Genomic DNA, 13361 nt, shown 5'->3' on the forward strand with positions numbered 1-13361 from the left:
CAGTTCTGATGCTCACATGCCCATTGTAGGTACTTTCGACGGTGGACAGGGGTCAGCATGGGCACCCTAACTGGTCTGCGGCTACACAGCCCCATATGCAACAAACTGCGATGCACTGTGTGTTCTGACACCTTTCTATCAGAACCAGCATGAACTTTTTCAGCAATTTGAGCTACAGTAGCTCGTCTGTTGGATCAGACCACACGGACCAGCCTTCGCTCCCCACGTGCATCAATGAGCCTTGGCCGCACATGACCCTGTCGCTGGTTCACCGCTTTTCCTTCCTTGGACCACTTTTGATAGGTACTGACCACTGCAGACTGGGAACACACCACAAGAGCTGCTGTTTTGGAGAAGCTCTGACCCAGTCGTCTAGCCATCACAATTTGGCCCTTGTCAAAGTTGCTCAGATCCTTACTCTTGCCCATTTTTCCTGCTCAACTTTGAGGAAAAAATGTTCACTTGCTGCCTAATATATCCCACCCACTGACAGGTGCCATGATAACGAGATTATCAGTGTTATTCACTTCGCCTGTCAGTGGTCATAATGTTATGGCTGATCGGTGTGTACATATATATATATAGTGATATTGGCAGGGGAAGTCAAATCACATGACAACAAGGCCTGTAAAATAAAATATCACAGTTTTTAAAATCCAATGGAAATAATATATATATATATATATATATATACACTCACCTAAAGGATTATTAGGAACACCATACTAATACTGTGTTTGACCCCCTTTCGCCTTCAGAACTGCCTTGACATTGATTCAACAAGGTGCTGAAAGCATTCTTAAGAAATGTTGGCCCATATTGATAGGATAGCATCTTGCAGTTGATGGAGATTTGTGGGATGCACATCCAGGGTTCGAAGCTCCCGTTCCACCACATCCCAAAGATGCTCTATTGGGTTGAGATCTGGTGACTGTGGGGGCCAGTTTAGTACAGTGAACTCATTGTCATGTTCAAGAAACCAATTTGAAATGATTCAATCTTTGTGACATGGTGCATTATCCTGCTGGAAGTAGCCATCAGAGGATGGGTACATGGTGGTCATAAAGGGATGGACATGGTCAGAAACAATGCTCAGGTAGGCCGTGGCATTTAAACGATGCCCAATTGGCACTAAGGGGCCTAAAGTGTGCCAGGAAAACATCCCCCACACCATTACACCACCACCACCAGCCTGCACAGTGGTAACAAGGCATGATGGATCCATGTTCTCATTCTGTTTACGCCAAATTCTGACTCTACCATCTGAATGTCTCAACAGAAATCGGGACTCATCAGACCAGGCAACATTTTTCCAGTCTTCAACTGTCCAATTTTGGTGAGCTTGTGCAAATTGTAGCCTCTTTTTCCTATTTGTAGTGGAGATGAGTGGTACCCGGTGGGGTCTTCTGCTGTTGTAGCCCATCCGCCTCAAGGTTGTACGTGTTGTGGCTTCACAAATGCTTTGCTGCATACCTCGGTTGTAACGAGTGGTTATTTCAGTCAAAGTTGCTCTTCAATCAGCTTGAATCAGTCGGCCCATTCTCCTCTGACCTCTAGCATCAACAAGGCATTTTCGCCCACAGGACTGCCGCATACTGGATGTTTTTCCCTTTTCACACCATTCTTTGTAAACCCTAGAAATGGTTGTGCGTGAAAATCCCAGTAACTGAGCAGATTGTGAAATACTCAGACCGGCCCGTCTGGCACCAACAACCATGCCACGCTCAAAATTGCTTAAATCACCTTTCTTTCCCATTCAGACATTCAGTTTGGAGTTCAGGAGATTGTCTTGACCAGGACCACACCCCTAAATGCATTGAAGCAACTGCCATGTGATTGGTTGGTTAGATAATTGCATTAATGAGAAATTGAACAGGTGTTCCTAATAATCCTTTAGGTGAGTGTATATATATTATTTCCATTGGATTTTAAAAACTGTGATATTTTATTTTACAGGCCTTGTTGTCATGTGATTTGACTTCCCCTGCCAATATCACTATACTTCTGTTGTAATGCATGGCTAAAGGATGTGAATAGTAGCAGGGCCTGATCAGAGCTATCCAAGGCATACCCCATCTAGTGTTTCAAATCTTAAAGATCAAAACATGAAGAGAGACAAGTTTCATAAGAGTTAAATGTGATAATCTGTCACTGTAACCTGTGAGATTTATTTGATTGTAGCATGCTAAATGTTTTATTTGTAATATAGCATTTTTATAAACATATATCCAGGACAACTTAAACACAGGCTTTCCTACATGTAGAACTGATATTCCCAGATCTCAGGTGAAGGGATTAAGGTCTTCATTGTTTCAATTACTATTCAAGCATTAGATATTCATATTTAAGCAGTACAATGGGAAATATTTGGGTTTTATATTGACAGTACTGATAGCAATGTATATGGGGAACATGCATTTTTAAAACTCACTTTACACTGCTTCTAATCAAACTAGACCCTCATGTTTCGTTTTAATATCATTGAGTTAAAGCCAGTATGTTTAAGAGCCAATCGTGGACCCAGACCTGTGCCAGGGAAATATATGCTGAGTCTCCTTGAGGTTGACAAAATATAGTCTTTTCAAATGTTTTGTGCTTGCAATTTTACAATCACCTTTGGCAAGAAGATTCCCTTGCATTTACTTTTTGTTTTTAAGCCATTGCTTGGAGAGTTTCATTCCTGATCATAGTCCTTAACCACAGCCCTTACGCAGAAAAAAGGATCAGTCCAAAGCCAGCCTGAATGCCATAATGAAACATTCCCTGTTCTGCACTGACTGGGAGCTGTTGGAACAACTGGACGCCATCACGGGAGAGCACGGAACCCGAATTATCATTTGGAATTTAAGGAAGTATGTTTGGAAATAGGTCTTTTAAAAATCAGAGCTGACATTTTGTATTGTGATTGTTTTTCAAACCGTAACATTGTGTACAGTGGCTCTCAAAAGTATTCACCCCCTTGAAGTTTTCCACATTTCATTGTGTTACTACATGAAATCAGAATGGATTTAATCAGGAGTTTTTGCAACTGATCAACACAGAAAATATCTATAATGTCAAAGTGAAAAATATAAACTGCACATTATTCTAAATTAATTTCAAATACAAAACAGAAAATACTTGAATGCATAAGTAATTTCCCCCTTCAGTCAATATTTGGTAGAGGCACCTTTGGCAGCAATTACAGCCATGAGTCTATGTGGATAAGTCTCTACCAGATTTGCACATCTGGACACAGCAATTTCTGCCCATTCTTTTTTGTAAAATTGCTCAAGCTCCATCAAATTGGATGGGGACCTTTGATGACCAGCAATTTTCAACTTTTTCCATATATTTATATATAGTCCAGGCTTTGACTGGGCCACTCCAGGACACTGACCGTTTTGTTTTTAAGCCACTCCAGTGTGGTTTTGGCTATATGTTTGGGGTCATTGTCCTGCTGGAATTTGAATATTCTCCAGAGTCCCAGGTCTCTTGCAGACCTCAGCAGGTTTTCTTCCAGGATTTCTCTGTACTTTGCTGCATCCATTTTGCCCTCTATCTTTACAAAGTTTCCAGACTCTGACACAGAGAAGCATCCCCATAGCATGATGCTGCCACCACTATGCTTCACGGTAGGGATGGTGTTCTCAAGATGCTTGCACCAAACGTAACACTTAGCGTTGAGGCCAAAAATTATATATTAATTAATCTATTTTGGTCTCAGCAGACCATAGAATCTAACAGTCTCTCACATGCCTTCTGGCAAACTCTAGCCAAGATTTGATGTGTTTTTTTCAACAAGGTCTTTCGTTTTGCCACTCTCCCATGAAGGCCACTTTTGTGAAGAAGCCGGGTTGTTGTTTCAGTATGCACAGTGTATCCCAGCTCAGCCATGGAAGACTGTATCTCCTTTAGAGTTGGCATAGGCCTCTTGGTGGCCTCTCTGACTAATGCCCTTCTCGCCCGGATACTCAGTTTTTGAGGACGGTCTGATCTAAGCAGATTCACAGTTATGCCATATTCTCTCCATTTCTTAATAATGGACTTCACTGTGCTCCAGGGGATATTCAATACCTTGGAAATGTTCTTATATCCTACCCCTGATAGGTGCTTTTGAAGAACCTTATTCTGGATATGCATTGAATGTTCCTTCGTCTTCATGATGTAGTTTTTGTTAGGAATTGTACTAACCAACTGTGGAACCTCCCAGATACAGGTGTATTTCACCTGATATCATATGACACACCTTAATTGCACAGAGGTGGACTCGATTCAACTCATTTTGTGACTTCTAAAGACAATTTGTCCACAGCTCAATCAGGTGTGTCATAGCATAGGGGGTGATTACTTATGCATTCAGTTATTTTCTGTTTTGTATTTGTAATTCATTTATAACAATTTGCAGATTGTATTTTTAACTTTGACTTTATGGACATTTTCTGTGTTGATCAGTGGAACAACTGATTACATCCATTCTGATTTCATGTTGTAACACAATAAAATGTGGAAAAGTCCATGGGTCTGAATACTTTTGAGAGCCACTGTATATATATATATATATATATATATATATTTATATCACTGTGATGTTTAATTTAAAAAGGATACATAGACATTGACTGCTTCTGCTGTGTCCCAGATTCTTTTACATGATTCAAACCAGTTTAGCGAAGTTGGTTAAGATTCCAGAAGCTCTCAGGTGAAACGTGGACAAGAAAATCCATCTGTGTCTTGAAGACTAAGCGGGGCCTCACCGGACATTTGCCTGCTTACTGTACTAGACACACAATAAGAAGTGACAATACTAGAAAATAGCAACAGGATCGTTATTTTAAAACTTCTTAAAAATCAGTAAACTAGTTATAATTGGAGTGTTTATATCATCTTCCAGGACATTTAACGGGCAGACAGAATTTGATTTTGATGAAGACGAGAATGATATTCGTATCCTTGTGGACATAATGAATACACCTTGTAAGACGCAGAAGACAAAGGTGACACTGGAGCAGTCTGAACCACAGTGCAAATCGTCATTACGGGTACGGACAAAAATACAACTTTACACTTCAGGCAAAACTGAGGTCAAATAAAACATTTTTGAAAAACAGGCCAACAACTGAATCTTACCAGTCAAGTTTTTCATCGTATTTTTCTTTTCAATGTGTGTTATTTAATTTAATGTATGCACTTAATACATTAAAAAATGTAACGTGCTAAATAGGTGTAAGTCTTTGGCCAGACCAAATCAAAACTGTGACCTACCTGTGAAACTCAAATTACAAACTTGTATCGTAATGCGTTCATTTGTAGGCAGTAGATTGTGTCTTCTTACAGTATACTTAAGCCCAATTGGGGTATAAGTTTGTAATTTGGCAGGTGGGTCAAATGATTGATTTTGTCTAGGCTTTAGTTTCAATAAAGGTGCCATATTCCATTGAGCTCCTCTGATTAAAGTATGTCTTTCAGGTGTTTTACCTGGAGATGAAGTTAATAAAAAGTGGACTGTTTGACATGTTACAATTTTTTGCTTCATTTTCAATGGAGTGTTGTTTTCTCCTTTGTGTTTATTTTTCTATGTTAAACCTTTCTAGGCCTACTGCAGTATTTTATACCTGGAGCCCCGAATGGAGATCATTTTAAGAGGCCAGAAAGTGATAACCCAGCTGTTTTCCAAAAGCCTGTCAAACATTGAGAAGTACACCTACAAGCCAAGATTTCTAGTATCCTTTGTAATGTGTACAAAATACAGTCCAACCTTGTTATTTGTAAGCTTCTGGAGTCAATAAGGGTGGGATAAGAAAAAAAAAAAAAAACTGACATGGACAGACCAGACTTCTGGAGGAAATTTGCATTATTGTGTAATTCTCTGAAAATGAAGGCCTGAATGGACATGTGTTATAGGTCAATTCGGAAATCGGAAAGGCTCCGGCTATGTTTATTCAGTAAGCCGGGGTCAAGGCCAGGACAGGGAATGCAATATGAAGGAGCAGCATCACAGAAGACACCTTCAGGGGGAAGAAAGGATTGAGACTGGGTTTGACTTTTTAGAATTATGTATGTAATTTAGAAATGCTGCTATAATATACTACTGTAATACAATTGCTCTTTTCCATTGATGTTCATTCAGCTTTTTTCAAGGTCTATTTTTCAAACCATTGCCAAAAAGATACCTAAAACGCTTAGGCAGTAAGTGTTTACATATAGTATAAGAGATATTACTACTTTGCGTCAGGCAAATTCTTAAAATTGCATTTTGATTTGTGTGTAGCAGTGATGCATTTTGAATGAATGAACTAGGTTAAGTGATTTACTATTCTTTTGGTTCTATCCAAATCCTGAACAGGCACTTCTCTCAAATCATAGTTTACTTACTTTGACGCCAGTGAGTGATGAACAAACTGTGTGTGTTTTGTTAGAGAATCAAAATATCTTGGCAGGGCAAATCACAGTCTTGTACTCTGTAAAATGGAAGAAAGTAGGAATCTAAATGTTGCATGTATATACAAATTAACTGATGCTGCATTTCTTGGGCAATGGCAGGAAATTATGTATAATACATGTTCCATTATTGCCTCATAATAGACACAGTCTGACTGTTTTTTCCCTCAACGCAAGTGTAAGACTATAGAAAAGATCCCAATTACATTTGGAAAGAACGCAGAAAACATGGAGCAGTATGGCATAATGATGTATCACAAGAACCGGCTAATTAAGGCCTACGAGAGAGTGGGGTGCCAGCGTAAGGTACGAGTGCTTCACTTGCTCCATCATGCTGGAATATTACATTTATACTTATATAGGTGAGCTAACTACAGCATTTACTCTTGTCCACAATATTTGGACAGTTTTCTTGTATTGTCTACTTTTCATAGAAGTTAAAGTAGCTGCGTCCTGTTTTTTCCATTGTTTTGCAAAAGTAACCAAACCATGCAACAATGGTTGTTTGTTTTATGTGACTGTGATGCAAAATGTATTCCTGTCCTCAGGATGAGACTAAAGAAAAATGCATATGCATAGATATATAAGTATTTATATTCCACTGAACATGTTGCAATCTCAAGGACAGTTTTCTTAAAATACAATTAATATTAATGTCACTTTAAAAACAGTGTTGTCACCAGACATCTTGGTTGTGTATTACTGAATCATCGTTTAGGCCTGGCTGATGTATGCAAATACTTTGTTCTTAGTCTGTATGTTTCTACCTACTTTTTCTTCTGTGCAGGCAGGTAACACAGGTGTGGGGGTAATTGGGATCATTGAGTGCAATTATCTGAAGACAGCTCACAATAAACAAGATTTTGACTCCTCTTCTGAATACAGGTATTTCACAGTTGTTTTTGAAACAGTATTCCAAGTATTATCTTATGCCTTCCACTGCAGATTGATGCGCACTGTTATTTTTTTGCAGTGATAATTGCAAAAAAATATATACCCGTAGAATGAATTAAAATGACCTTACAGTCTCATTCTTAGGGGTGAACTGATTATAAGTTTATGTTGTAAGTATGTGAGCAGATCTGCTGTAGTACAATTAGAGAGAAATTTTGCCAAGCATGTTTTTTCTTCATCCAAAATTAATAGTTATTGATAACAATATATTGTAATGCCTGCAATGGGTCATATGAAAATGTTGCAAAACAGAGTCCATTAATATTGTTCATTGTTTCCAGCAACACGATGAAAAGCCTGGACAGAAAAGTTTTGCACTATTGGCAGAAATATTGTGGGAATAGTAGTACAAATTGTCCTAGCAGGAGAATCCTGATTCAGGAAACACAGTAAGTATCCATTCATGTTGGGATGTATATGTCAAGTTGAAAATAGTCTGCAGTTCCCTTTCACTTAGGGAAACCAAAACAGGTATCTTGTTTGAAATGTGTATGAAGAGAGGGTTAATATGCTCAAACTTGAGAATACATCCAGCAAAGCACACAAGATCCCCTTTCTCTCATTGGCCGTGGAGGGAAAATTATTGCTAACAGTTAGTTAAATGTCTTATGATGCACAACAGTGTTGTGCAACATCCGTTTACATAATCATCATCCTATCAAGTTTTTAAGCTTTCTAGATCATGTGCAGTTACTTTCAAGATGTCAGCTTCCACTGAGCATAACATCGGTGTGTCCTTGAGGCCTGCAGTCTGTCTGATATCATTCATGCACTTATTTTGTTGCCAGACAGGAAAACCATACTTTTTCCTCCTCTTTTTTTAATCCAATTTTTAAATGTTACATAAAAAGCAATAATAATACTTTTATTGTAAATATAATATATCATTATTTGTATTATTTATTTATAATACACAGTTTACACAGCATTAAAAAAGTACAGAAATACAAATCAATAAAGAATTATATTTTACCACTACTAAAGTGCATTAGTTTAATCAATAAACAATACAATTTAAGCATGACAAAAGTGCAGAAGTTTAATTGTTATAAAATATGCAGTAAAGTCTAAGGTATATGCGAGAGGGGGGCATAGGAGAAATCACAGTAAAACAAGTTAATATATGTTTGTTTGTTTTTAGTGAGGAAATTCATACACAGATGAGGACTAGAGGACAGGAGGTAAGGGCATTTTATAATGGGCTGGATTGCAGATTAATTCCTGACTGGTTTACTTAGCACTGCTAAGTAAATCTTGCTAAATCTTCACTACAATTGTGATACTGGTACCATTATTGGAGGTCCCCTGTGAATCCTGTCCAGAATAAATAGCAGTAGCAAATAAATAGTATTTTTATAAAGTCATTTGGGCTAGAATTACATCTCTGTCATCTTCATTCCCTCAGAACAATGGCTTGCCAGTAATCACAAGCTACTACTCTCTGGCTCCTAAAAGGTATGTATGGTTCAGTGAGATGCAATCTCCCCTGAATTTGAACCTTTGAGAATTAGCTTCATTCACATTGGTCTGATCTGTTTTGGCTTTTTATATATAAATCAATATATATATTTAATATAGTTCGTGCTTGAAATAATGATTCAGATTACATATGGAATCTGTTGTATAAGCAATTCACAATTTCAAAAATTGACATTGTGTGTGAGAGACAGAAATCTGAGACATTTAAAACAATCTGATACATGAAATGTGTGATAGAGAGAGCAATTTTTAAGGTTGGAGGTATTTATCTACCACATTTCGTATGTATCAGATTTTTTGTTATCTGAAACATTGTATCAGATTTATTTTTCTCACACACTGCTCAAGGAGAGCAATTTTTAAGATTGGAGGTATCTTTTCATTGTATTTTGAACATCAGTACTTTCCAGGAATCATGTTTGTTTAAATTTGGTTGATATTTACTTTTTATGTCCTATTTGACACTATGTTGTCAGTGTCAACGATGATATGATGTTCAAACTGGATTGAAGAAATGCCTTCGACTGAAATAGCTGTGCTCAATTCAACACCAGTGTGCTCTCTGAAATCCCTTTTAATTCAGCCCCAAGAAATATCCTTCTACTTTTTCAGGGGGAAATACATATCCATTATGGCCCCAGAAAGCTCTAAAAGTAAGAAGGCCAAGGAAGATGACACCCACAATGCTGTGGAGTGCCTAGATGCCACACCCTGCTCCTCCAACTCCACTGATTCTCCTCCCAGACCGCACTGCTCCTCCATGGCATCCCAGACTGAGGTCAGAAGCCCCATTAAGCAGGAGAGTCTTTCTGAGAGAAAACTTATTTGCCAGATGCAGGATTTAAAGATGACATTTCAGGAGCTGACAGAAATGAGGAGAGTGCAATTTCAGATGCTAGAGAAGAACAAGCCAGATGCAGGCAGGTCCCAGGCTGCAGGGTCCCTATCAGATGTGGGCCGCAGAGAGGCTGAAAAACCGCAGGAGTTGTTGCAGGAGGTGGAAAAGCAGTGGAAAGTCCTTGAAGCTGCAAAAAAACACTTCAAAGCAACAATGACCAACTGGACCAGCTAGATTCAGCAGCAGTTACAAGAGTAAGCATTGACTGAAGGTCACTGTACACACTTGTGGGAATTACACTATCCTAACAGAGTTTTTAATTCAAGGAATTGTTCCCAATAAATTTTTGATCAGACAGTTAAATATTGTTTGCCAGACTTAATCATTTTAACTGTTATAAAAGTCACATTAACTCAACAATACTTCTGTAGGTGGATATAGTAAAAAAGAGCGTCACATATTTTTTGTTGCATGCACTGATTTGAAGAAATCTCACAAAGTTTGAAACATGAGAGAGAGGGTCTGTTTATCAATGTCAGTTTAAAAATGAAAATCGTCAGTATCTGATCCCTGGTTTGGTTATACATCACCATACTCTCTGTAACTCCTGCACTCTTCCATGCCACTGAGGTGGTGCTGGCTGGAAGCAGTGTTGCTTTGTTCACATCTCTGCTCTGGGCTCTTCTAGACAGGAACTGCTGATTACAACCATTAGGATGATTAAAAACAGGAGTTTTGAGACTTGGACTCACAAATAGCATGAATATCAAGATCTAGCACTGTGTGATTTGTTGTTACTGCTATTATGCTACCTGAGAGTTGCCATAGTTACATAGTACTTCCATTACTCCTCTTTGCAACACATACATCTCCAACAGTACTTTAAAGTCTGTTGTATTCCTGTCTAACTCTTTACTTCTCTTCGCTTCTCTTCTACACAGGAGGCTGTAAAATCTCTGTCTGAGCATTGGGAATCTGCTGGACTTGGAACAAGTGAACGATGAGAGTGATAAAATTGATAATGTACTGAATCAAGTCTTGAAACACATCTAAACGGGTGCAGTCACAGCCTCTTGTAGGTTTTGGAAATCAAAAAACATGTATTCCTGTTTTGAGAGAATCATCTTTTATCCATTTTGATGTGCTTCGGATTTGTTGGTTGTCTCTAGGTTTGTAACAAGAGCTAGTTGCTACAGATCCACGAGGAAGAATGAGCAGCTCTCCACACTTGAGATCATATCAAATTTTATACTGTTCCTATTTTTTATATTTGGTAGTGCTGATGTTTTCGATTTACTTACCTGTATTTTAGAGTTTTATAAACATTTTATAGTTTTCTGTCCTTAGGTTTTGTTAATGGCAAAATTCTTGATAAGATATATATTTTTACATACATGTCTCAGTGTGTCAGTGACTGGCTGTCTGTTTAGATAAATTACCTGCATTTACATTGTTTCTCTGAAGATTATTTCCAATAATTGAATACCAAAGAATGGACATCACATCCAACAACTGATTTTGTGATTGGCATATCATTGCTGTGCCATTAATAAAAGGCTTGAGTGGTGAAATATTAGACTATAAGGTAAATATTTTAAAATATGGTCTATCCTGTACGGTTAGATTAAATTTTTTACACGTAAAAAAAAAAAAGAAAATGTGGTAAACCTGTCGCAAATGAGTTGGAAATACTGGAGGATAAGTTTAAAACCCATGCAATGATATTCGTGACAATTAAAGTGTTTCACAGAGGTAATTTGCTTTTGAGCCCTTGATGAATATTTAAATCTGGGCTTTCCGATTAAAAACTATCCACCCACCAACCTCTCCTCACAGGCGTACCCCAAGGCTCCATCCTGGGCCCCCTCCTGTTCTTTCTCTACACTCGCTCTCTGGGCCCCCTCATCACATCTCATGGTTTCTCCTACCACTTCTATGCTGATGATGCCCAGATCTTTCTGTCTTCCCTCTTCTGACCCTCTCATCCCCTCTCGTATCTCTTCTTGCTTGTCTGCTATCTCCACCTGGATGCACTCGCACCACCTCAAGCTCAACCTCTCCAAATCGGATCTCCTGTTTTTCCCCCACTCTTCCTCACCTTCTGCTGACCTCTCCATCTCGATCCCCTTGGAATCCACCACACCCTCTCCTTCTTCTTCCGCTAAAAATCTAGGAGTCACCCTCGATCCTCTCCTACACCCAGCACATCACCACGCTGACACGCACCTGCAGATTCTTCCTGAGCAACATACACTGGATCCGTCCCTTCCTCACCGACTACTCAACTCAGCTGCTTGTCCAGTCACTGGTCCTCTCCCGCCTGCACTACTGCAACTCCCTCCTGGCCAGCCTGCCTGCAACTACTACCCGCCGCTCCAGCTCATCCAGAACTCTGCGGCTTGTCTGGTATTCTCTCTGCCACGGTTCGCACACGCTACTCCACTGCTCCGCTCCCTCCACTGGCTCCCGATAGCGGCACGCATTCAGTTCAAGACATTGACCCTCACCTAGCGCTGTCTCAACCACACTGCACCAAGTTACCTTCAGACACTCGTCTCTCCATACATCCCATCCAGACCACTGTGGTCTTCCGGTGCCAGAAGGCTAACTCTGCCTCCTCTCCACCCCCCTTCCTCCAGAGCCGCTCCTTCTCATCCCTGGCCCCTAAGTGGTGGAACGACCTTCCCACCGAAGTCAAAACAGCAGTCCTTGACCTCCTTCCGGCGCTTACTCAAGACATCTTTTCAGACAGTACTTGTAATATTAGTCCTTTTAATCCCTGTTAGATAGCACTTCACAGAGCTTTATTATGCTTCTTGCATTCTTGATTGTTTTTCTCCTTGCTCCCTTTCCCATGTACTTAACTGTATTCTTGCACTTTGTTTTGCACTTGGATAAGGGCATCTGCCAAGAAATTAAAATAATAATAATAACAATAATAATAATAATAATAATAAAAGTGGAATGACTATATTATATATAATATATATATATATATATATATATATATATATATATATATATATTAGTGTCATCTACATTGATGTACACTGCAAGTTCAACCTTATCTGAAAATTATCTGTGTAAATGGGCAACTGTATGTAAACTAATGCAATATATATTAATAGGCAGTCAATCCTATATGTTTTCAGTATCACAGGCATGTCATTCCATAGAAAGCAGTTGTCATTCCATTAAATGTTTTTATATGAGGTTATTTTAAAGAAAGTGTATTCAGGATTTTAGGATTCCTGTGTGGGATTTGGAGATATAGGCTGTCCTTCTGTTTTCCCCATTGTAGTCTATGGGCATTCCACTCCCCATTATAGTTAATAGGTATTCCGTTTTGTCATTCATTTTAGTCTGTCCACAAAAAATTCATAATAAAGTTATATCAACATTTATTTGTGTTCAAGGTAAGGTGGTTTTGTGATTGTATTTCTATTTATTTATTTAAATATCAGCTACAGCCATTTAGAAATAATAATAATAATAATAATAATAATAATAATAATAATAATACAAACTTTTAAATCAATAAAACCGTTACTTTATTGTTACATATCTCTGCAGATCTCTAAGCTTAATTGAACTCTTAATTGAACTAATAATTTCCCACATCAGAGCTTTTTCGTTACTTTAAACAATAATTAAAATAAGCTCTCAATTA

At 38.5% G+C, this 13361-nt stretch overlaps 1 protein-coding gene across 1 annotated transcript; it reads left to right on the forward strand.

The window, feature by feature from the left end:
• Nucleotides 1–1866: 1866 nt before the first annotated feature.
• On the forward strand, nucleotides 1867–11262 carry LOC136751410 (MORC family CW-type zinc finger protein 3). The gene is made up of 10 exons (XM_066707017.1): nucleotides 1867–2852; nucleotides 4874–5021; nucleotides 5574–5702; nucleotides 6604–6726; nucleotides 7208–7305; nucleotides 7656–7763; nucleotides 8516–8555; nucleotides 8780–8829; nucleotides 9466–9945; nucleotides 10633–11262. Exons 1-9 carry the CDS (start codon nucleotides 2752–2754, stop codon nucleotides 9923–9925), a joined length of 1257 nt encoding a protein of 418 aa, XP_066563114.1. The 5' UTR covers nucleotides 1867–2751; the 3' UTR covers nucleotides 9926–9945; nucleotides 10633–11262.
• The last annotated feature ends 2099 nt before the right edge of the window (nucleotides 11263–13361 follow it).

This window comes from Amia ocellicauda, chromosome 6 (assembly GCF_036373705.1).
Source record: "Amia ocellicauda isolate fAmiCal2 chromosome 6, fAmiCal2.hap1, whole genome shotgun sequence".
In the NCBI taxonomy this organism is placed as follows: Eukaryota; Metazoa; Chordata; class Actinopteri; order Amiiformes; family Amiidae; genus Amia; species Amia ocellicauda.

Coding starts and splice junctions, on each gene's coding strand:
- LOC136751410 (XM_066707017.1), top strand. CDS start 2,752: ATGAAACATTCCCTGTTCTGCACTGACTGGGAGCTGTTGGAACAACTG. Junction 5,022..5,573: donor AGTGCAAATCGTCATTACGG/GTACGGACAAAA, acceptor AAACCTTTCTAG/GCCTACTGCAGTATTTTATA. Junction 6,727..7,207: donor GAGTGGGGTGCCAGCGTAAG/GTACGAGTGCTT, acceptor TCTTCTGTGCAG/GCAGGTAACACAGGTGTGGG.